This window comes from Coregonus lavaretus (genome assembly GCF_964263955.1).
Source record: "Coregonus lavaretus genome assembly, contig: HAP1_SCAFFOLD_3750, whole genome shotgun sequence".
NCBI lineage: Eukaryota > Metazoa > Chordata > Actinopteri > Salmoniformes > Salmonidae > Coregonus > Coregonus lavaretus.
Window position 1 is genome coordinate 16,365 of NW_028158896.1, and position 24,948 is coordinate 41,312.

Below are 24,948 nucleotides of genomic sequence, written 5' to 3' on the forward strand. Positions count from 1 at the left end.
CTGCTAAATGGCATATTATATTAAATTATAAATTGTAGTCTATCGGGTCATGATTGAACTACAAATCCAAGCTTGCGTCAGTAAATAGCTGCTTTCCCCTCCACAAATCAATCCCGTTTATTTTCCACCCAATGATCTGTCCCTGCCGAGGCTTGACTTGACATATCTCTACCGGACGCTGGCGGCGGTGCTTCAGTTCTTACACAACTCTCCCGGAGGGGCCTCGGGACGGATTCATCACCGGGGTAAATAATGCGCGTGAACAACGGCGTCTCCTCGCGCACTACCGGCGGTTGTCACATGGCTAAATATGGCTGGAGTTGTGCTCGCTGTCTGAAGACGTGACACACACACTTCTCTGCTCTCTCCGCCGTGCTGCGAGTTCCCGGTAAAGTTGAATTCATTACTCCGTACGGAAGCGAAAAGAGGAACCGGGCCTAACGCGAGATGGACCAAAAGTTGACCGTGTGACTCGGCTTTCCTTCCCTCCCAACGGATCTGTTTCTCGCCGTTATTTAACGCTCCTGTCGTCGGTGACTTTGTGTTTGTTGACATGTTTTTGTCGCTGCGACAGGACAGCTGCTGTTGCCTTTAAGGCGACGACGTCGGTAAGTCAAATGTTTAGGACCGGCCACCGACCTAAATACATTAATGAGAAGTGAAAGTTTACCATGTTTGTTTCGCTTTTAGTTGGAAGTGTATTATTTAAGTTTCAACTGCACGACAACAAGACTTTTTAAAACCAGTTACCAGGTCAGTGAGTGACCGTTAGCTCTCCGGTGCCGAAACTGACTCACGGGCGCAATAACATTAACGTTAACGGGGGACACGAGAAGGACTGGACAAGTGACCAACACACACACACCGTGTCTCTAGGATCAACACAGGACAACAGAGACCCGGGGTTGGTTTTATGACGACATGATCGGTTCTCCTGATGTGCTGGCCTTCACCAGTGAAGAGGGGTTGGGGGGGTTCAGGGAGGGGGGGTACCCAGACCCCCAGGACCTCCCAGAGGAGTTCTCCCTCCCTCTCCTCCCCCCCTCTCACCCCTGGGCCTCCCCTGCCGCTTTCAACAGGGACTTCATACTGGTGGCAGAGTTCTCTGAACAGGTATTTTTTATTTTTTTATTTTTTTTTATTTCACCTTTATTTAACCAGGTAAACCAGTTGAGAACAAGTTCTCATTTACAACTGCGACCTGGCCAAGATAAAGCATAGCAGTGCGATAAAAACAACAACACAGAGTTACATATGGGGTAAAACAAAAAAAAAAAAAAAAAAAAAAATACAACAGAAATACAATTAATATACAGTGTGCAAATTTAGCAAGTTATGGAGGTAAGGCAATAAAATAGGCTATAGTGCAAAATAATTACAATTTAGTATTAACACTGGAATGATGTGCAAGAGATGATGTGCAAATAGAGATACTGGGGTACAGATGAGCAAAATAAATAACAATATAGGGATGAGGTAGTTGGGCGGGCTAATTTCAGATGGGCTGTGTACAGGTGCAGTGATCGGTAAGGTGCTCTGACAACTGATGCTTAAAGTTAGTGAGGGAGATAAGCGTCTCCAGCTTCAGAGATTTTTGCAATTTGTTCCAGTCATTGGCAGCAGAGAACTGGAAGGAATTGCGGCCAAAGGAGGTGTTGGCTTTGGGGATGACCAGTGAGATATACCCGCTGGAGCGCAGACTACGGGTGGGTGTTGCTATGGTGACCAATGAGCTAAGATAAGGCGGGGATTTGCCTAGCAGTGATTTATAGATGGCCTGGAGCCAGTGGGTTTGGCGACGAATATGTAGTGAGGACCAGCCAACAAGAGCGTACAGGTCACAGTGGTGGGTATTATATGGGGCTTTGGAGACAAAACGGATGGCACTGTGATAGACAACATCCAATTTGCTGAGTAGAGTGTTGGAGGCTATTTTGTAAATGACATCGCCAAAGTCAAGGATCGGTAGGATAGTCAGTTTTACAAGGGCATGTTTGGCAGCATGAGTGAAGGAGGCTTTGTTGCGAAATAGGAAACCGATTCTAGATTTAACTTTGGATTGGAGATTCTTAATGTGAGTCTGGAAGGAGAGTTTACAGTCTAACCAGACACCTAGATATTTGTAGTTGTCCACGTACTCTAGGTCAGACCCGTCTAGAGTAGTGATTCTAGTCGGGTGGGCGGGTGCAAGCAGCGTTCGGTTGAAGAGCATGCATTTTGTTTTACTAGTGTTTAAGAGCAGTTGGAGGCTACTGAAGGAGTGTTGTATGGAATTGAAGCTCGTTTGGAGGTTTGTTAACACAGTGTCCAATGAAGGGCCAGATGTATACAAAATGGTGTCGTCTGCGTAGAGGTGGATCTGAGAGTCACCAGCAGCAAGAGCGACGTCATTGATATACACAGAGAAAAGAGTTGGCCCAAGAATTGAACCCTGTGGCACCCCCATAGAGACTGCCATAGGTCCAGACAACAGGCCCTCCGATTTGACACATTGAACTCTATCTGAGAAGTAGTTGGTGAACCAGGCGAGGCAGTCATTAGAGAAACCAAGGCTATTTAGTCTGCCAATAAGAATGCGGTGGTTGACAGAGTCGAAAGCCTTGGCCAGGTCAATGAAAACGGCTGCACAGTACTGTCTATTATCGATCGCGGTTATAATATCATTTAGGACCTTGAGCGTGGCTGAAGTGCACCCATGACCAGCTCGGAAACCGGATTGCATAGCGGAGAAGGTACGGTGGGATTCGAAATGGTTGGTGATCTGTTTGTTGACTTGGCTTTCAAAAACTTTTGAAAGGCAGGGCAGGATGGATATGGGTCTGTAACAGTTTGGATCTAGAGTGTCACCCCCTTTGAAGAGGGGGATGACCGCGGCAGCTTTCCAATCTCTGGGGATCTCAGACGTTACGAAAGAGAGGTTGAACAGGCTAGTAATAGGGGTTGCGACAATTTCGGCGGCTAGTTTTAGAAAGAAAGGGTCCAGATTGTCTAGTCCAGATGATTTGTAGGGGTCCAGATTTTGCAGCTCTTTTAGAACATCAGCTGTCTGGATTTGTGTGAAGGAGAAGCGGGGGGGGCATGGGCAAGTTGCAGCGGAGGGTGCAGAGCTGGTGGCCGGGGTAGTGGTAGCCAGGTGGAAAGCATGGCCAGCCGTAGCAAAATGCTTGTTGAAATTCTCGATTATTGTAGATTTATCGGTGGTGATAGTGTTTCCTAGCCTCAGTGCAGTGGGCAGCTGGGAGGAAGTGCTCTTATTTTCCATGGACTTTACAGTGTCCCAAAACTTTTTGGAGTTAGTGCTACAGGATGCAAATTTCTGTTTGAAAAAGTTAGCCTTTGCTTTCCTAACTGCTTGTGTATATTGGTTCCTAACTTCCCTGAAAAGTTGCATATCACGGGGGCTATTTGATGCTAATGCAGTACGCCACAGGATGTTTTTGTGCTGGTCAAGGGCAGTCAAGTCTGAGGAGAACCAGGGGCTATATCTGTTCTTAGTTCTGTATTTTTTGAATGGGGCATGTCTATTTAAGATTGAGAGGAAATTACTTTTAAAGAACAACCAGGCATCCTCTACTGACGGAATGAGATCTATATCCATCCAGGATACCTGGGCCAGGTCAATTAGGAAGGCCTGCTCGCTGAAGTGTTTTTGGGAGCGTTTGACAGTGATGAGGGGTGGTCGTTTGACCGCGGACCCGTTACGGACGCAGGCAATAAGGCAGTGATCGCTGAGATCCTGGTTGAAGACAGCGGAGGTGTATTTAGAGGGTAAGTTAGTCAGGATGATATCTATGAGGGTACCCATGTTTACGGATTTAGGGTTGTACCTGGTAGGTTCGTTGATAATTTGCGTGAGGTTGAGGGCATCTAGCTTGGATTGTAGGATGGCTGGGGTATTAAGCATATCCCAATTTAGGTCACCAAGCAGTACGAACTCTGAGGATAGATGGGGGGCAATCAGTTCACATATGGTGTCCAGGGCACAGCTGGGGGCTGAGGGGGGTCTGTAGCAAGCGGCAACAGTGAGAGATTTATTTCTGGAAAGGTGGATTTTTAGAACTAAAAGCTCAAACTGTTTGGGCACAGACCTGGATAGTATGATGGAGCTCTGCAGGCTATCTCTACAGTAAATTGCAACTCCACCCCCTTTGGCAGTTCTATCTAGACGGAAAATGTTATAGTTGGGGATGGAAATTTCAGAATTTTTGGTGGCCTTCCTAAGCCAGGATTCAGACACTGCTAGAACATCAGGGTTGGCGGAGTGTGCTAACGCAGTGAATAACTCAAACTTAGGAAGGAGGCTTCTGATATTTATGTGCAGAAAACCAAGACTTTTACGGTTACAGAAGTCAATAAATGATAGCTCCTGGGGAGTAGGAGTGATACTGGGGGCTGCAGGGCCTGGGTTAGCCTCTACATCACCAGAGGAACAGAGGAGGAGTAGAATAAGGATACGACTAAAGGCTTTAAGAACTGGTCTTCTAGTGCGTTGGGTACATAGAATAAAGGGGGCAGTTCTCCGGGCGTTGTAGAAAAGATTCAGGGCATTATGTACAGAAAAGGATATGGAAGGATATGAGTACAGTTCAGGTAATCCTAAATGTTGGGTAACAATGAAAGAGATAGCATCATTGGAGGCATCGATTGAGCCGGTCTCGGCGTGTATGGGGGGGGGAACAAAGGAACTATATGAGACAGTTTGAGAGGGACTAGGGGTTCTACATTGAAATTGTATAATAAGAACTAACCCAAACAGCAATAGGCAAGGCATAATTGACATGGGAGAGAGGCATAAAGCAGTCACGTGTTATTAGAGAGAGCTAAGACACAACTGGAAATAGCGATAGCGTTTGGGCTAAGACTAAACAGAAAAAAACAGGACAGAGTACCGTGTAAAGGAACAGTCCAGCAGGCATCAGCTGTGCAGATGAGTGATCATAAGGTCCAGTGAACAGCAATATGTGAGTCCGAGAGCAGTTCAAATTGGTGCTTCAGCACAGCTAGCAGGGAGCTAGCAGGCTAGCTCAAGGCTAACTGGTGCTTGCTATATGGCAATGGTATCAGCCAGCAACAGGTTGCAGCTAGCTAGCTGGTTGTGATGATCCGGCGCTAGGGTCCAGTGATTCCGGCAGAAAGTCCAATAAGCTATGGGTCGATAGCACGCTGGGTCGATAGCACGCTGTGCAGACTGGCCGACGAATTGTCCAGGCTAGCTAGAGCTGGCTGGTGGATAGTGTAGGCCACGGACAATGATGATGAAGACAATAACAGTGACTAATAACAGGTAGCCATTTAGTTGCAGCTAGCTAGCTGGTTGTGATGATCCGGCGCTAGGGTCCAGTGATTCCGGCAGAAAGTCCAATAAGCTATGGGTCGATAGCACGCTGGGTCGAGGTTGCAGGAGAGTATATTTAGTTAAAGAATGAAAGTAAAAAATTGAGAAATATAGACAAAAAAAAAACAAGAAACGGGATATTTACACAGGACGAAAAATAAAAGCGACCGTACTGCTACGCCATCTTGGAAAAATGACCTGGAGGGGGGTAGCGTTTTGTATGTACTGTACTGACCAGTGTTTATATTCTGTCCTCCTGTCCAGGTGGGTCCCCTCCCGGTCCGGACCATCCCTGATGACCCCAGAGTGATCGGTTCCTTCGACCTGAACCATTTCTCTCTACGCATCATGTCTGTCGACTACCAAGCCGCTGGCCCTCAGCCACACCCCCAGACAGCTAGCCCCTCCCCCCATCCATCTGGCTCCTCCCTCCAGCCCCTCCCCCACCTGGCCTTCTCAGAGGTAAGGTAGCCCAGCGTTTGGAGAAGCGTCCCCAGCAACCAGAGGGGTTTGCCGGTTCGAATCCCAGCTCTGGTGTGGAGTGAGCCGGCAAAACGTAGTGTGGCTGGCGTCATCCTAGATACCATCAGCTGCTGTTGTGCCCTTGAGCAAAGCACCTAACCCTCTACAATTGCACCAGGGGTGCTGCACTGAGGCTGACCCATTTGCTTCCAGCCACTCGTGTGTGTGTGTCTCCCGGGGGGGGTTGGGTTGGGTTGGGTTGGGGTTATATATATAGACTGGTCTCAGTACTCTGTCAGTCAGTGTGTGTTGAGGGGGTTGTCAGTATATATAGACTGGTCTCAGTACTCTGTCAGTCAGTGTGTGTTGAGGGTCAGTATATATAGACTGGTCTCAGTACTCTGTCAGTCAGTGTGTGTTGAGGGGGTTGTCAGTATATATAGACTGGTCTCAGTACTCTGTCAGTCAGTGTGTGTTGAGGGGTTGTCAGTATATATAGACTGGTCTCAGTACTCTGTCAGTCAGTGTGTGTTGAGGGGGTTGTCAGTATATATAGACTGGTCTCAGTACTCTGTCAGTCAGTGTGTGTTGAGGGTCAGTATATATAGACTGGTCTCAGTACTCTGCCAGTCAGTGTGTGTTGAGGGTCAGTATATATAGACTGGTCTCAGTACTCTGTCAGTCAGTGTGTGTTGAGGGGTTGTCAGTATATATAGACTGGTCTCAGTACTCTGTCAGTCAGTGTGTGTTGAGGGGGTTGTCAGTATATATAGACTGGTCTCAGTACTCTGTCAGTCAGTGTGTGTTGAGGGGGTTGTCAGTATATATAGACTGGTCTCAGTACTCTGTCAGTCAGTGTGTGTTGAGGGGGTTGTCAGTATATATAGACTGGTCTCAGTACTCTGTCAGTCAGTGTGTGTTGAGGGGGTTGTCAGTATATATAGACTGGTCTCAGTACTCTGTCAGTCAGTGTGTGTTGAGGGTCAGTATATATAGACTGGTCTCAGTACTCTGCCAGTCAGTGTGTGTTGAGGGGGTTGTCAGTATATATAGACTGGTCTCAGTACTCTGTCAGTCAGTGTGTGTTGAGGGGGTTGTCAGTATATATAGACTGGTCTCAGTACTCTGTCAGTCAGTGTGTGTTGAGGGGTTGTCAGTATATATAGACTGGTCTCAGTACTCTGTCCAGTCAGTGTGTGTTGAGGGGGTTGTCAGTATATATAGACTGGTCTCAGTACTCTGTCAGTCAGTGTGTGTTGAGGGTCAGTATATATAGACTGGTCTCAGTACTCTGTCCAGTCAGTGTGTGTTGAGGGGGTTGTCAGTATATATAGACTGGTCTCAGTACTCTGTCAGTCAGTGTGTGTTGAGGGGTTGTCAGTATATATAGACTGGTCTCAGTACTCTGTCAGTCAGTGTGTGTTGAGGGTCAGTATATATAGACTGGTCTCAGTACTCTGTCAGCCAGTGTGTGTTGAGGGTCAGTATATATAGACTGGTCTCAGTACTCTGTCAGTCAGTGTGTGTTGAGGGGGTTGTCAGTATATATAGACTGGTCTCAGTACTCTGTCAGTCAGTGTGTGTTGAGGGGGTTGTCAGTATATATAGACTGGTCTCAGTACTCTGTCAGTCAGTGTGTGTTGAGGGGTTGTCAGTATATATAGACTGGTCTCAGTACTCTGTCAGTCAGTGTGTGTTGAGGGGTTGTCAGTATATATAGACTGGTCTCAGTACTCTGTCAGTCAGTGTGTGTTGAGGGGTTGTCAGTATATATAGACTGGTCTCAGTACTCTGTCAGTCAGTGTGTGTTGAGGGGGTTGTCAGTATATATAGACTGGTCTCAGTACTCTGTCAGTCAGTGTGTGTTGAGGGTCAGTATATATAGACTGGTCTCAGTACTCTGTCAGTCAGTGTGTGTTGAGGGGTTGTCAGTATATATAGACTGGTCTCAGTACTCTGTCAGTCAGTGTGTGTTGAGGGGGTTGTCAGTATATATAGACTGGTCTCAGTACTCTGTCAGTCAGTGTGTGTTGAGGGGGTTGTCAGTATATATAGACTGGTCTCAGTACTCTGTCAGTCAGTGTGTGTTGAGGGGGTTGTCAGTATATATAGACTGGTCTCAGTACTCTGTCAGTCAGTGTGTGTTGAGGGGTTGTCAGTATATATAGACTGGTCTCAGTACTCTGTCAGTCAGTGTGTGTTGAGGGGGTTGTCAGTATATATAGACTGGTCTCAGTACTCTGTCCAGTCAGTGTGTGTTGAGGGGTTGTCAGTATATATAGACTGGTCTCAGTACTCTGCCAGTCAGTGTGTGTTGAGGGTCAGTATATATAGACTGGTCTCAGTACTCTGTCAGTCAGTGTGTGTTGAGGGGTTGTCAGTATATATAGACTGGTCTCAGTACTCTGTCAGTCAGTGTGTGTTGAGGGGGTTGTCAGTATATATAGACTGGTCTCAGTACTCTGTCAGTCAGTGTGTGTTGAGGGTCAGTATATATAGACTGGTCTCAGTACTCTGTCAGTCAGTGTGTGTTGAGGGGGTTGTCAGTATATATAGACTGGTCTCAGTACTCTGTCAGTCAGTGTGTGTTGAGGGGGTTGTCAGTATATATAGACTGGTCTCAGTACTCTGTCAGTCAGTGTGTGTTGAGGGGTTGTCAGTATATATAGACTGGTCTCAGTACTCTGCCAGTCAGTGTGTGTTGAGGGTCAGTATATATAGACTGGTCTCAGTACTCTGTCAGTCAGTGTGTGTTGAGGGTCAGTATATATAGACTGGTCTCAGTACTCTGTCAGTCAGTGTGTGTTGAGGGGTTGTCAGTATATATAGACTGGTCTCAGTACTCTGTCCAGTCAGTGTGTGTTGAGGGTCAGTATATATAGACTGGTCTCAGTACTCTGTCAGTCAGTGTGTGTTGAGGGGGTTGTCAGTATATATAGACTGGTCTCAGTACTCTGTCAGTCAGTGTGTGTTGAGGGGGTTGTCAGTATATATAGACTGGTCTCAGTACTCTGTCAGCCAGTGTGTGTTGAGGGGGTTGTCAGTATATATAGACTGGTCTCAGTACTCTGTCAGTCAGTGTGTGTTGAGGGGGTTGTCAGTATATATAGACTGGTCTCAGTACTCTGTCAGTCAGTGTGTGTTGAGGGTCAGTATATATAGACTGGTCTCAGTACTCTGTCAGTCAGTGTGTGTTGAGGGTCAGTATATATAGACTGGTCTCAGTACTCTGTCAGCCAGTGTGTGTTGAGGGGGTTGTCAGTATATATAGACTGGTCTCAGTACTCTGCCAGTCAGTGTGTGTTGAGGGGGTTGTCAGTATATATAGACTGGTCTCAGTACTCTGTCAGTCAGTGTGTGTTGAGGGTCAGTATATATAGACTGGTCTCAGTACTCTGTCAGTCAGTGTGTGTTGAGGGGTTGTCAGTATATATAGACTGGTCTCAGTACTCTGTCAGTCAGTGTGTGTTGAGGGGTTGTCAGTATATATAGACTGGTCTCAGTACTCTGTCAGTCAGTGTGTGTTGAGGGGTTGTCAGTATATATAGACTGGTCTCAGTACTCTGTCAGTCAGTGTGTGTTGAGGGGGTTGTCAGTATATATAGACTGGTCTCAGTACTCTGTCAGTCAGTGTGTGTTGAGGGGGTTGTCAGTATATATAGACTGGTCTCAGTACTCTGCCAGTCAGTGTGTGTTGAGGGTCAGTATATATAGACTGGTCTCAGTACTCTGTCAGTCAGTGTGTGTTGAGGGGTTGTCAGTATATATAGACTGGTCTCAGTACTCTGTCAGTCAGTGTGTGTTGAGGGGTTGTCAGTATATATAGACTGGTCTCAGTACTCTGTCAGTCAGTGTGTGTTGAGGGGTTGTCAGTATATATAGACTGGTCTCAGTACTCTGTCAGTCAGTGTGTGTTGAGGGTCAGTATATATAGACTGGTCTCAGTACTCTGTCAGTCAGTGTGTGTTGAGGGGTTGTCAGTATATATAGACTGGTCTCAGTACTCTGTCAGTCAGTGTGTGTTGAGGGGGTTGTCAGTATATATAGACTGGTCTCAGTACTCTGTCAGTCAGTGTGTGTTGAGGGGTTGTCAGTATATATAGACTGGTCTCAGTACTCTGCCAGTCAGTGTGTGTTGAGGGGTTGTCAGTATATATAGACTGGTCTCAGTACTCTGTCAGTCAGTGTGTGTTGAGGGTCAGTATATATAGACTGGTCTCAGTACTCTGTCCAGCCAGTGTGTGTTGAGGGGTTGTCAGTATATATAGACTGGTCTCAGTACTCTGTCAGTCAGTGTGTGTTGAGGGGGTTGTCAGTATATATAGACTGGTCTCAGTACTCTGTCAGTCAGTGTGTGTTGAGGGGTTGTCAGTATATATAGACTGGTCTCAGTACTCTGTCAGTCAGTGTGTGTTGAGGGGTTGTCAGTCTATATAGACTGGTCTCAGTACTCTGTCAGTCAGTGTGTGTTGAGGGTCAGTATATATAGACTGGTCTCAGTACTCTGTCAGTCAGTGTGTGTTGAGGGGTTGTCAGTATATATAGACTGGTCTCAGTACTCTGTCAGTCAGTGTGTGTTGAGGGGTTGTCAGTATATATAGACTGGTCTCAGTACTCTGTCAGTCAGTGTGTGTTGAGGGGGTTGTCAGTATATATAGACTGGTCTCAGTACTCTGTCAGTCAGTGTGTGTTGAGGGGTTGTCAGTATATATAGACTGGTCTCAGTACTCTGCCAGTCAGTGTGTGTTGAGGGGTTGTCAGTGTATATATAGACTGGTCTCAGTACTCTGTCCAGTCAGTGTGTATTGAGGGGGTTGTCAGTATATATAGACTGGTCTCAGTACTCTGCCAGTCAGTGTGTGTTGAGGGGTTGTCAGTATATATAGACTGGTCTCAGTACTCTGTCCAGTCAGTGTGTATTGAGGGGTTGTCAGTATATATAGACTGGTCTCAGTACTCTGTCAGTCAGTGTGTGTTGAGGGGGTTGTCAGTATATATAGACTGGTCTCAGTACTCTGTCAGTCAGTGTGTGTTGAGGGGTTGTCAGTATATATAGACTGGTCTCAGTACTCTGTCCAGTCAGTGTGTATTGAGGGGGTTGTCAGTATATATAGACTGGTCTCAGTACTCTGTCAGTCAGTGTGTGTTGAGGGGTTGTCAGTATATATAGACTGGTCTCAGTACTCTGTCAGTCAGTGTGTGTTGAGGGGTTGTCAGTATATATAGACTGGTCTCAGTACTCTGTCAGTCAGTGTGTGTTGAGGGGTTGTCAGTATATATAGACTGGTCTCAGTACTCTGTCAGTCAGTGTGTGTTGAGGGGGTTGTCAGTATATATAGACTGGTCTCAGTACTCTGTCAGTCAGTGTGTGTTGAGGGGTTGTCAGTATATATAGACTGGTCTCAGTACTCTGTCAGTCAGTGTGTGTTGAGGGGTTGTCAGTATATATAGACTGGTCTCAGTACTCTGTCAGTCAGTGTGTGTTGAGGGGGTTGTCAGTATATATAGACTGGTCTCAGTACTCTGTCAGTCAGTGTGTGTTGAGGGTCAGTATATATAGACTGGTCTCAGTACTCTGCCAGTCAGTGTGTGTTGAGGGGGTTGTCAGTATATATAGACTGGTCTCAGTACTCTGTCAGTCAGTGTGTGTTGAGGGGGTTGTCAGTATATATAGACTGGTCTCAGTACTCTGTCAGTCAGTGTGTGTTGAGGGGGTTGTCAGTATATATAGACTGGTCTCAGTACTCTGTCAGTCAGTGTGTGTTGAGGGGTTGTCAGTATATATAGACTGGTCTCAGTACTCTGTCAGTCAGTGTGTGTTGAGGGGTTGTCAGTATATATAGACTGGTCTCAGTACTCTGTCAGTCAGTGTGTGTTGAGGGGTTGTCAGTATATATAGACTGGTCTCAGTACTCTGTCAGTCAGTGTGTGTTGAGGGTCAGTATATATAGACTGGTCTCAGTACTCTGTCAGTCAGTGTGTGTTGAGGGGTTGTCAGTATATATAGACTGGTCTCAGTACTCTGTCAGTCAGTGTGTGTTGAGGGGTTGTCAGTATATATAGACTGGTCTCAGTACTCTGTCAGTCAGTGTGTGTTGAGGGTCAGTATATATAGACTGGTCTCAGTACTCTGTCAGTCAGTGTGTGTTGAGGGGTTGTCAGTATATATAGACTGGTCTCAGTACTCTGTCCAGTCAGTGTGTGTTGAGGGTCAGTATATATAGACTGGTCTCAGTACTCTGTCAGTCAGTGTGTGTTGAGGGGTTGTCAGTATATATAGACTGGTCTCAGTACTCTGTCAGTCAGTGTGTGTTGAGGGGTTGTCAGTATATATAGACTGGTCTCAGTACTCTGTCAGCCAGTGTGTGTTGAGGGTCAGTATATATAGACTAGTCTCAGTACTCTGTCAGTCAGTGTGTGTTGAGGGGGTTGTCAGTATATATAGACTGGTCTCAGTACTCTGTCAGTCAGTGTGTGTTGAGGGGGTTGTCAGTATATATAGACTGGTCTCAGTACTCTGTCAGCCAGTGTGTGTTGAGGGGGTTGTCAGTATATATAGACTGGTCTCAGTACTCTGTCAGTCAGTGTGTGTTGAGGGGTTGTCAGTATATATAGACTGGTCTCAGTACTCTGTCAGTCAGTGTGTGTTGAGGGGTTGTCAGTATATATAGACTGGTCTCAGTACTCTGTCAGTCAGTGTGTGTTGAGGGGTTGTCAGTATATATAGACTGGTCTCAGTACTCTGTCAGTCAGTGTGTGTTGAGGGGTTGTCAGTATATATAGACTGGTCTCAGTACTCTGTCAGTCAGTGTGTGTTGAGGGTCAGTATATATAGACTGGTCTCAGTACTCTGTCAGTCAGTGTGTGTTGAGGGTCAGTATATATAGACTGGTCTCAGTACTCTGTCAGTCAGTGTGTGTTGAGGGTCAGTATATATAGACTGGTCTCAGTACTCTGTCAGTCAGTGTGTGTTGAGGGGTTGTCAGTATATATAGACTGGTCTCAGTACTCTGTCAGCCAGTGTGTGTTGAGGGGGTTGTCAGTATATATAGACTGGTCTCAGTACTCTGTCAGTCAGTGTGTGTTGAGGGGTTGTCAGTATATATAGACTGGTCTCAGTACTCTGTCAGTCAGTGTGTGTTGAGGGGTTGTCAGTATATATAGACTGGTCTCAGTACTCTGTCAGTCAGTGTGTGTTGAGGGGTTGTCAGTATATATAGACTGGTCTCAGTACTCTGTCAGTCAGTGTGTGTTGAGGGGTTGTCAGTATATATAGACTGGTCTCAGTACTCTGTCAGTCAGTGTGTGTTGAGGGTCAGTATATATAGACTGGTCTCAGTACTCTGTCAGTCAGTGTGTGTTGAGGGGTTGTCAGTATATATAGACTGGTCTCAGTACTCTGTCAGTCAGTGTGTGTTGAGGGGTTGTCAGTATATATAGACTGGTCTCAGTACTCTGTCAGTCAGTGTGTGTTGAGGGTCAGTATATATAGACTGGTCTCAGTACTCTGTCAGTCAGTGTGTGTTGAGGGTCAGTATATATAGACTGGTCTCAGTACTCTGTCAGTCAGTGTGTGTTGAGGGGTTGTCAGTATATATAGACTGGTCTCAGTACTCTGTCAGTCAGTGTGTGTTGAGGGTCAGTATATATAGACTGGTCTCAGTACTCTGTCAGTCAGTGTGTGTTGAGGGGGTTGTCAGTATATATAGACTGGTCTCAGTACTCTGTCAGTCAGTGTGTGTTGAGGGGTTGTCAGTATATATAGACTGGTCTCAGTACTCTGTCCAGCCAGTGTGTGTTGAGGGTCAGTATATATAGACTGGTCTCAGTACTCTGTCAGTCAGTGTGTGTTGAGGGTCAGTATATATAGACTGGTCTCAGTACTCTGTCAGTCAGTGTGTGTTGAGGGGTTGTCAGTATATATAGACTGGTCTCAGTACTCTGTCAGTCAGTGTGTGTTGAGGGGTTGTCAGTATATATAGACTGGTCTCAGTACTCTGTCAGTCAGTGTGTGTTGAGGGTCAGTATATATAGACTGGTCTCAGTACTCTGTCAGTCAGTGTGTGTTGAGGGGGTTGTCAGTATATATAGACTGGTCTCAGTACTCTGTCCAGTCAGTGTGTGTTGAGGGGTTGTCAGTATATATAGACTGGTCTCAGTACTCTGTCAGTCAGTGTGTGTTGAGGGGGTTGTCAGTATATATAGACTGGTCTCAGTACTCTGTCAGCCAGTGTGTGTTGAGGGGTTGTCAGTATATATAGACTGGTCTCAGTACTCTGTCAGTCAGTGTGTGTTGAGGGGTTGTCAGTATATATAGACTGGTCTCAGTACTCTGTCAGTCAGTGTGTGTTGAGGGTCAGTATATATAGACTGGTCTCAGTACTCTGTCAGTCAGTGTGTGTTGAGGGGGTTGTCAGTATATATAGACTGGTCTCAGTACTCTGTCCAGCCAGTGTGTGTTGAGGGTCAGTATATATAGACTGGTCTCAGTACTCTGTCAGTCAGTGTGTGTTGAGGGGTCAGTATATATAGACTGGTCTCAGTACTCTGTCAGTCAGTGTGTGTTGAGGGTCAGTATATATAGACTGGTCTCAGTACTCTGTCAGTCAGTGTGTGTTGAGGGGGTTGTCAGTATATATAGACTGGTCTCAGTACTCTGTCAGTCAGTGTGTGTTGAGGGGGTTGTCAGTATATATAGACTGGTCTCAGTACTCTGTCAGTCAGTGTGTGTTGAGGGGTTGTCAGTATATATAGACTGGTCTCAGTACTCTGTCAGTCAGTGTGTGTTGAGGGGGTTGTCAGTATATATAGACTGGTCTCAGTACTCTGCCAGTCAGTGTGTGTTGAGGGGTTGTCAGTATATATAGACTGGTCTCAGTACTCTGTCAGTCAGTGTGTGTTGAGGGGTTGTCAGTATATATAGACTGGTCTCAGTACTCTGTCAGTCAGTGTGTGTTGAGGGGTTGTCAGTATATATAGACTGGTCTCAGTACTCTGTCAGTCAGTGTGTGTTGAGGGGTTGTCAGTATATATAGACTGGTCTCAGTACTCTGTCAGTCAGTGTGTGTTGAGGGGTTGTCAGTATATATAGACTGGTCTCAGTACTCTGTCAGTCAGTGTGTGTTGAGGGGTTGTCAGTATATATAGACTGGTCTCAGTACTCTGTCAGTCAGTGTGTGTTGAGGGGTTGTCAGTATATATAGACTGGTCTCAGTACTCTGTCCAGTCAGTGTGTGTTGAGGGGGTTGTCAGTATATATAGACTGGTCTCAGTACTCTGTCGGTCAGTGTGTGTTGAGGGGTTATATATATAGACTGGTCTCAGTACTCTGTCAGTCAGTGTGTGTTGAGGGTCAGTATATATAGACTGGTCTCAGTACTCTGTCAGTCAGTGTGTGTTGAGGGGGTTGTCAGTATATATAGACTGGTCTCAGTACTCTGTCAGTCAGTGTGTGTTGAGGGGGTTGTCAGTATATATAGACTGGTCTCAGTACTCTGTCAGTCAGTGTGTGTTGAGGGGTCAGTATATATAGACTGGTCTCAGTACTCTGTCAGTCAGTGTGTGTTGAGGGGTTGTCAGTATATATAGACTGGTCTCAGTACTCTGTCAGTCAGTGTGTGTTGAGGGGTTGTCAGTATATATAGACTGGTCTCAGTACTCTGTCAGTCAGTGTGTGTTGAGGGGTTGTCAGTATATATAGACTGGTCTCAGTACTCTGTCAGTCAGTGTGTGTTGAGGGGGTTGTCAGTATATATAGACTGGTCTCAGTACTCTGTCAGTCAGTGTGTTTTGAGGGGGTTGTCAGTATATATAGACTGGTCTCAGTACTCTGTCAGTCAGTGTGTGTTGAGGGGTTGTCAGTATATATAGACTGGTCTCAGTACTCTGCCAGTCAGTGTGTGTTGAGGGTCAGTATATATAGACTGGTCTCAGTACTCTGTCAGTCAGTGTGTGTTGAGGGGTTGTCAGTATATATAGACTGGTCTCAGTACTCTGTCAGTCAGTGTGTGTTGAGGGGGTTGTCAGTATATATAGACTGGTCTCAGTACTCTGTCAGTCAGTGTGTGTTGAGGGGTTGTCAGTATATATAGACTGGTCTCAGTACTCTGTCAGTCAGTGTGTGTTGAGGGTGTTGTCAGTATATATAGACTGGTCTCAGTACTCTGTCAGTCAGTGTGTGTTGAGGGGTTGTCAGTATATATAGACTGGTCTCAGTACTCTGTCAGTCAGTGTGTGTTGAGGGTGTTGTCAGTATATATAGACTGGTCTCAGTACTCTGTCAGTCAGTGTGTGTTGAGGGGTTGTCAGTATATATAGACTGGTCTCAGTACTCTGTCAGTCAGTGTGTGTTGAGGGGTTGTCAGTATATATAGACTGGTCTCAGTACTCTGTCAGTCAGTGTGTGTTGAGGGGGTTGTCAGTATATATAGACTGGTCTCAGTACTCTGTCAGTCAGTGTGTGTTGAGGGGGTTGTCAGTATATATAGACTGGTCTCAGTACTCTGTCAGTCAGTGTGTGTTGAGGGTCAGTATATATAGACTGGTCTCAGTACTCTGTCAGTCAGTGTGTGTTGAGGGTCAGTATATATAGACTGGTCTCAGTACTCTGTCAGTCAGTGTGTGTTGAGGGTCAGTATATATAGACTGGTCTCAGTACTCTGTCAGTCAGTGTGTGTTGAGGGGGTTGTCAGTATATATAGACTGGTCTCAGTACTCTGTCAGTCAGTGTGTGTTGAGGGTCAGTATATATAGACTGGTCTCAGTACTCTGTCAGTCAGTGTGTGTTGAGGGGTTGTCAGTATATATAGACTGGTCTCAGTACTCTGTCAGTCAGTGTGTGTTGAGGGGTTGTCAGTATATATAGACTGGTCTCAGTACTCTGTCAGTCAGTGTGTGTTGAGGGGTTGTCAGTATATATAGACTGGTCTCAGTACTCTGTCAGTCAGTGTGTGTTGAGGGGGTTGTCAGTATATATAGACTGGTCTCAGTACTCTGTCAGTCAGTGTGTGTTGAGGGGGTTGTCAGTATATATAGACTGGTCTCAGTACTCTGTCAGTCAGTGTGTGTTGAGGGGTTGTCAGTATATATAGACTGGTCTCAGTACTCTGTCAGTCAGTGTGTGTTGAGGGGTTGTCAGTATATATAGACTGGTCTCAGTACTCTGTCAGTCAGTGTGTGTTGAGGGGGTTGTCAGTATATATAGACTGGTCTCAGTACTCTGTCAGTCAGTGTGTGTTGAGGGGGTTGTCAGTATATATAGACTGGTCTCAGTACTCTGTCAGTCAGTGTGTGTTGAGGGTCAGTATATATAGACTGGTCTCAGTACTCTGTCAGTCAGTGTGTGTTGAGGGTCAGTATATATAGACTGGTCTCAGTACTCTGTCCAGCCAGTGTGTGTTGAGGGGTTGTCAGTATACATAGACTGGTCTCAGTACTCTGTCAGTCAGTGTGTGTTGAGGGGGTTGTCAGTATATATAGACTGGTCTCAGTACTCTGTCAGTCAGTGTGTGTTGAGGGGTTGTCAGTATATATAGACTGGTCTCAGTACTCTGTCAGTCAGTGTGTGTTGAGGGGTTGTCAGTATATATAGACTGGTCTCAGTACTCTGTCAGCCAGTGTGTGTTGAGGGTCAGTATATATAGACTGGTCTCAGTACTCTGTCAGTCAGTGTGTGTTGAGGGTCAGTATATATAGACTGGTCTCAGTACTCTGTCAGTCAGTGTGTGTTGAGGGGTTGTCAGTATATATAGACTGGTCTCAGTACTCTGTCAGTCAGTGTGTGTTGAGGGGTTGTCAGTATATATAGACTGGTCTCAGTACTCTGTCCAGTCAGTGTGTGTTGAGGGGGTTGTCAGTATATATAGACTGGTCTCAGTACTCTGTCAGTCAGTGTGTGTTGAGGGGTTGTCAGTCTATATAGACTGGTCTCAGTACTCTGTCAGTCAGTGTGTGTTGAGGGGTTGTCAGTATATATAGACTGGTCTCTGTACTCTGTCAGTCAGTGTGTGTTGAGGGGTTGTCAGTATATATAGACTGGTCTCAGTACTCTGTCCAGTCAGTGTGTGTTGAGGGTCAGTATATATAGACTGGTCTCAGTACTCTGTCAGTCAGTGTGTGTTGAGGGGTTGTCAGTATATATAGACTGGTCTCAGTACTCTGTCAGTCAGTGTGTGTTGAGGGGTTGTCAGTATATATAGACTGGTCTCAGTACTCTGTCAGTCAGTGTGTGTTGAGGGGGTTGTCAGTATATATAGACTGGTCTCAGTACTCTGCCAGTCAGTGTGTGTTGAGGGGGTTGTCAGTATATATAGACTGGTCTCAGTACTCTGTCAGTCAGTGTGTGTTGAGGGTCAGTATATATAGACTGGTCTCAGTACTCTGTCAGCCAGTGTGTGTTGAGGGGTTGTCAGTATATATATAGACTGGTCTCAGTACTCTGTCAGCCAGTGTGTGTTGAGGGGTTGTCAGTATATATATAGACTGGTCTCAGTACTCTGTCAGTCAGTGTGTGTTGAGGGTCAGTATATATAGACTGGTCTCAGTACTCTGTCAGCCAGTGTGTGTTGAGGGGTTGTCAGTATATATATAGACTGGTCTCAGTACTCTGTCAGTCAGTGTGTGTTGAGGGTCAGTATATATAGACTGGTCTCAGTACTCTGTCAGCCAGTGTGTGTTGAGGGGGTTGTCAGTATATATAGACTGGTCTCAGTACTCTGTCAGTCAGTGTGTGTTGAGGGGTTGTCAGTATATATAGACTGGTCTCAGTACTCTGTCAGTCAGTGTGTGTTGAGGGTCAGTATATATAGACTGGTCTCAGTACTCTGTCTGTCAGTGTGTGTTGAGGGGTTGTCAGTATATATAGACTGGTCTCAGTACTCTGCCAGTCAGTGTGTGTTGAGGGGTTGTCAGTATATATAGACTGGTCTCAGTACTCTGTCAGTCAGTGTGTGTTGAGGGGTTATATATATAGACTGGTCTCAGTACTCTGTCAGTCAGTGTGTGTTGAGGGGTTATATATATAGACTGGTCTCAGTACTCTGTCAGTCAGTGTGTGTTGAGGGGTTGTCAGTATATATAGACTGGTCTCAGTACTCTGTCAGTCAGTGTGTGTTGAGGGGTTGTCAGTATATATAGACTGGTCTCAGTACTCTGTCAGCCAGTGTGTGTTGAGGGGTTGTCAGTATATATAGACTGGTCTCAGTACTCTGTCAGCCAGTGTGTGTTGAGGGGTTGTCAGTATATATAGACTGGTCTCAGTACTCTGTCAGTCAGTGTGTGTTGAGGGGTTGTCAGTATATATAGACTGGTCTCAGTACTCTGTCAGTCAGTGTGTGTTGAGGGTCAGTATATATAGACTGGTCTCAGTACTCTGTCAGTCAGTGTGTGTTGAGGGGGTTGTCAGTATATATAGACTGGTCTCAGTACTCTGTCAGTCAGTGTGTGTTGAGGGTCAGTATATATAGACTGGTCTCAGTACTCTGTCAGTCAGTGTGTGTTGAGGGGGTTGTCAGTCTATATAGACTGGTCTCAGTACTCTGTCAGTCAGTGTGTGTTGAGGGGGTTGTCAGTATATATAGACTGGTCTCAGTACTCTGTCAGTCAGTGTGTGTTGAGGGGGTTGTCAGTCTATATAGACTGGTCTCAGTACTCTGTCAGTTAATGGACAATATGCTGTGAAAGTGACCGCCCCCCTCATTTTATAGGCTGAGGTTGTGGATCCCTCTTCTCTGGACCGCATGTGTGAGATTCTCCACCTTATTAAACCAGAGGAGCCTGTTCTCTGATCAGCTGAACAGTAGAGCAGAGACTGATCTGACCTTATTAAACCAGAGTAGCCTGTTCTCTGATCAGCCGAACAGTAGAGCAGAGACTGATCTGACCTTATTAAACCAGCACCGTTCACCAGAGTAGCCTGTTCTCTGATCAGCTGAACAGTAGAGCAGAGACTGATCTGACCTTATTAAACCAGAGGAGCCTGTTCTCTGATCAGCCGAACAGTAGAGCAGAGACTGATCTGACCTTATTAAACCAGAGGAGCCTGTTCTCTGATCAGCCGAACAGTAGAGCAGAGACTGATCTGACCTTATTAAACCAGCACCGTTCACCAGAGGAGCCTGTTCTCTGATCAGCCGAACAGTAGAGCAGAGACTGATCTGACCTTATTAAACCAGAGGAGCCTGTTCTCTGATCAGCCGAACAGTAGAGCAGAGACTGATCTGACCTTATTAAACCAGAGGAGCCTGTTCTCTGATCAGCTGAACAGTAGAGCAGAGACTGATCTGACCTTATTAAACCAGAGGAGCCTGTTCTCTGATCAGCTGAACAGTAGAGCAGAGACTGATCTGACCTTATTAAACCAGCACCGTTCACCAGAGGAGCCTGTTCTCTGATCAGCCGAACAGTAGAGCAGAGACTGATCTGACCTTATTAAACCAGCACCGTTCACCAGAGTAGCCTGTTCTCTGATCAGCCGAACAGTAGAGCAGAGACTGATCTGACCTTATTAAACCAGCGCCGTTCACCAGAGGAGCCTGTTCTCTGATCAGCCGAACAGTAGAGCAGAGACTGATCTGACCTTATTAAACCAGCACCGTTCACCAGAGGAGCCTGTTCTCTGATCAGCCGAACAGTAGAGCAGAGACCGATCTGACCTTATTAAACCAGCACCGTTCACCAGAGGAGCCTGTTCTCTGATCAGCCGAACAGTAGAGCAGAGACTGATCTGACCTTATTAAACCAGCACCGTTCACCAGAGTAGCCTGTTCTCTGATCAGCTGAACAGTAGAGCAGAGACTGATCTGACCTTATTAAACCAGAGGAGCCTGTTCTCTGATCAGCTGAACAGTAGAGCAGAGACTGATCTGACCTTATTAAACCAGAGTAGCCTGTTCTCTGATCAGCTGAACAGTAGAGCAGAGACTGATCTGACCTTATTAAACCAGCACCGTTCACCAGAGGAGCCTGTTCTCTGATCAGCCGAACAGTAGAGCAGAGACTGATCTGACCTTATTAAACCAGCACCGTTCACCAGAGGAGCCTGTTCTCTGATCAGCTGAACAGTAGAGCAGAGACTGATCTGACCTTATTAAACCAGCACCGTTCACCAGAGTAGCCTGTTCTCTGATCAGCTGAACAGTAGAGCAGAGACTGATCTGACCTTATTAAACCAGAGTAGCCTGTTCTCTGATCAGCCGAACAGTAGAGCAGAGACTGATCTGACCTTATTAAACCAGCACCGTTCACCAGAGTAGCCTGTTCTCTGATCAGCCGAACAGTAGAGCAGAGACTGATCTGACCTTATTAAACCAGAGTAGCCTGTTCTCTGATCAGCTGAACAGTAGAGCAGAGACTGATCTGACCTTATTAAACCAGCACCGTTCACCAGAGGAGCCTGTTCTCTGATCAGCCGAACAGTAGAGCAGAGACTGATCTGACCTTATTAAACCAGCACCGTTCACCAGAGTAGCCTGTTCTCTGATCAGCTGAACAGTAGAGCAGAGACTGATCTGACCTTATTAAACCAGCACCGTTCACCAGAGGAGCCTGTTCTCTGATCAGCTGAACAGTAGAGCAGAGACTGATCTGACCTTATTAAACCAGAGTAGCCTGTTCTCTGATCAGCCGAACAGTAGAGCAGAGACTGATCTGACCTTATTAAACCAGCACCGTTCACCAGAGGAGCCTGTTCTCTGATCAGCCGAACAGTAGAGCAGAGACTGATCTGACCTTATTAAACCAGCGCCGTTCACCAGAGGAGCCTGTTCTCTGATCAGCCGAACAGTAGAGCAGAGACTGATCTGACCTTATTAAACCAGCACCGTTCACCAGAGTAGCCTGTTCTCTGATCAGCCGAACAGTAGAGCAGAGACTGATCTGACCTTATTAAACCAGCACCGTTCACCAGAGGAGCCTGTTCTCTGATCAGCCGAACAGTAGAGCAGAGACTGATCTGACCTTATTAAACCAGCACCGTTCACCAGAGGAGCCTGTTCTCTGATCAGCCGAACAGTAGAGCAGAGACTGATCTGACCTTATTAAACCAGAGTAGCCTGTTCTCTGATCAGCTGAACAGTAGAGCAGAGACTGATCTGACCTTATTAAACCAGAGTAGCCTGTTCTCTGATCAGCTGAACAGTAGAGCAGAGACTGATCTGACCTTATTAAACCAGCACCGTTCACCAGAGTAGCCTGTTCTCTGATCAGCTGAACAGTAGAGCAGAGACTGATCTGACCTTATTAAACCAGCACCGTTCACCAGAGGAGCCTGTTCTCTGATCAGCCGAACAGTAGAGCAGAGACTGATCTGACCTTATTAAACCAGAACCGTTCACCAGAGTAGCCTGTTCTCTGATCAGCTGAACAGTAGAGCAGAGACTGATCTGACCTTATTAAACCAGCACCGTTCACCAGAGTAGCCTGTTCTCTGATCAGCCGAACAGTAGAGCAGAGACTGATCTGACCTTATTAAACCAGCACCGTTCACCAGAGTAGCCTGTTCTCTGATCAGCTGAACAGTAGAGCAGAGACTGATCTGACCTTATTAAACCAGCACCGTTCACCAGAGGAGCCTGTTCTCTGATCAGCTGAACAGTAGAGCAGAGACTGATCTGACCTTATTAAACCAGCACCGTTCACCAGAGTAGCCTGTTCTCTGATCAGCTGAACAGTAGAGCAGAGACTGATCTTATTAAACCAGCACCGTTCACCAGAGTAGCCTGTTCTCTGATCAGCTGAACAGTAGAGCAGAGACTGATCTGACCTTATTAAACCAGAGTAGCCTGTTCTCTGATCAGCCGAACAGTAGAGCAGAGACTGATCTTATTAAACCAGCACCGTTCACCAGAGTAGCCTGTTCTCTGATCAGCTGAACAGTAGAGCAGAGACTGATCTGACCTTATTAAACCAGCACCGTTCACCAGAGTAGCCTGTTCTCTGATCAGCCGAACAGTAGAGCAGAGACTGATCTGACCTTATTAAACCAGAGTAGCCTGTTCTCTGATCAGCTGAACAGTAGAGCAGAGACTGATCTGACCTTATTAAACCAGCACCGTTCACCAGAGTAGCCTGTTCTCTGATCAGCTGAACAGTAGAGCAGAGACTGATCTGACCTTATTAAACCAGAGTAGCCTGTTCTCTGATCAGCCGAACAGTAGAGCAGAGACTGATCTTATTAAACCAGCACCGTTCACCAGAGGAGCCTGTTCTCTGATCAGCTGAACAGTAGAGCAGAGACTGATCTGACCTTATTAAACCAGCACCGTTCACCAGAGGAGCCTGTTCTCTGATCAGCTGAACAGTAGAGCAGATGTATTAAAAATAAATAACAGAAATACCTTATTTACATAAGTATTCAGACCCTTTACTATGAGACTCGAAATTGAGCTCAGGTGCATCAATGCATCCTGTTTCCATTGATCATCCTTGAGATGTTTCTACAACTTGATTGGAGTCCACCTGTGGTAAATTCCATTGATTGGACATGATTTGGAAAGGCACACACCTGTCTATATAAGGTCCCACAGTTGACAGTCCATGTCAGAGCAAAAACCAAGCCATGAGGTCGAAGGAATTGTCCGTAGAGCTCCGAGACAGGATTGTGTCGGGGCACGGATCTGGGGAAGGGTACCAAAACATTTCTGCAGCATTGAAGGTCCCCCAAGAACACAGTGGCCTCCATCATTCTTAAATGGAAGAAGTTTGGAACCACCAAGACTCTTCCTAGAGCTGGCCGCCCGGCCAAACTGAGCAATCGGGGGAGAAGGGCCATGGTCAGGGAGGTGACCAAGAACCCGATGGTCACTCTGACAGAGCTCCAGAGTTCCTCTGTGGAGATGGGAGAACCTTCCAGAAGGACAACCATCTCTGCAGCACTCCACAAATCAGGCCTTTATGGTAGAGTGGCCAGACGGAAGCCACACCTCAGTAAAAGGCACATGACAGCTCGCTTGGAGTTTGCCAAAAGGCACCTAAAGGACTCTCAGACCATGAGAAACAAGATTCTCTGGTCTGATGAAACCAAGATTGAACATTTTGGCCTGAATGCCAAGCGTCACGTCTGGAGGAAACCTGGCACCATCCCTACGGTGAAGCATGGTGGTGGCAGCATCATGCTGTGGGGATGTTTTTCAGCGGCAGGGACTGGGAGACTAGTCAGGATCGAGGGAAAGATGAATGGAGCAAAGTACAGAGAGATCCTTGATGAAAACCTGCTCCAGAGCGCTCAGGACCTCAGACTGGGGCAAAGGTTCACCTTCCAACAGGACAACAACCCTAAGCACACAGCCTTGACAACGCAGGAGTGGCTTCGGGACAAGTCTCTGAATGTCCTTGGGTGGCCCGGACTTGAACCCGATCTAACATCTCTGGAGAGACCTGAAAATAGCTGTGCAGCGACGCTCCCCATCCGATCTGACCGAGCTTGAGAGGATCTGCAGAGAAGAATGAGAGAAACTCCCCAAATACAGGTGTGCCAAGCTTGTAGCGTCATACCCAAGAAGACTCGAGGCTGTAATCGCTGCCAAAGGTGCTTCAACAAAGTACTGTGTAAAGGATCTGAATACTTATGTAAATGTGATATTTCCGTTTTATTTTTAATAAATGTGCTAAAATGACTAAAAACCATTTTTTGCGTTTGTCATTATGGGGTATTGTTTGTAGACTGAGGCGCAAAAAAAAAGCTACTATTGAATCCATTTTAGAATAAGGCTGTAACGTAACAATGTGGAAAAAGTCAAGGGGTCTGAATACTTTCTGAATGCGCTGTATCTTAAATAACTGAGTTTCCATGAATGGGTGTATATAATATTGAAGCCCATTCAAAACAGGGACTGGATACGGCAGTAAAGCGGAGCGGATCATCACTTTCACATCCTATAGAGTCTGAAAACAGGGACTGTATACGGCAGTAAAGCGGAGCGGATCATCACTTTCACATCCTATAAAGTCTCCTTCCCCCTCTAGGTCTCCAGGGTGGTGCTGGGTGACTGAGGAGGAGGAGGAGGAGGTTCTCCTTCCTCCAGGGTGGTGCTGGGTGACTGAGGAGGAGGTGGTTCTTCTCCTTCCTCCAGGGTGGTGCTGGGTGACTGAGGAGGAGGAGGAGGTTGTTCTCCTTCCTCCAGGGAGGCGCTGGGTGACTGAGGAGGAGGTTATCC

General features: G+C 46.4%; 1 protein-coding gene across 1 annotated transcript in view; it reads left to right on the plus strand.

Annotated features, from left to right (window-relative positions):
- Positions 1-217: 217 nt before the first annotated feature.
- LOC311123496 (guanine nucleotide exchange protein smcr8a-like) overlaps positions 218-24,948 on the plus strand; it is a 30,341-nt gene continuing 5,610 nt past the window's right edge. Inside the window, exons 1-2 of the mRNA XM_084197754.1 lie at positions 218-1,113; positions 5,600-5,797. Of these exons, the coding sequence (XP_084053880.1) occupies positions 922-1,113; positions 5,600-5,797 (390 nt within the window). The 5' untranslated portion in view covers positions 218-921. The remainder of the gene's footprint in view (positions 1,114-5,599; positions 5,798-24,948) is intronic.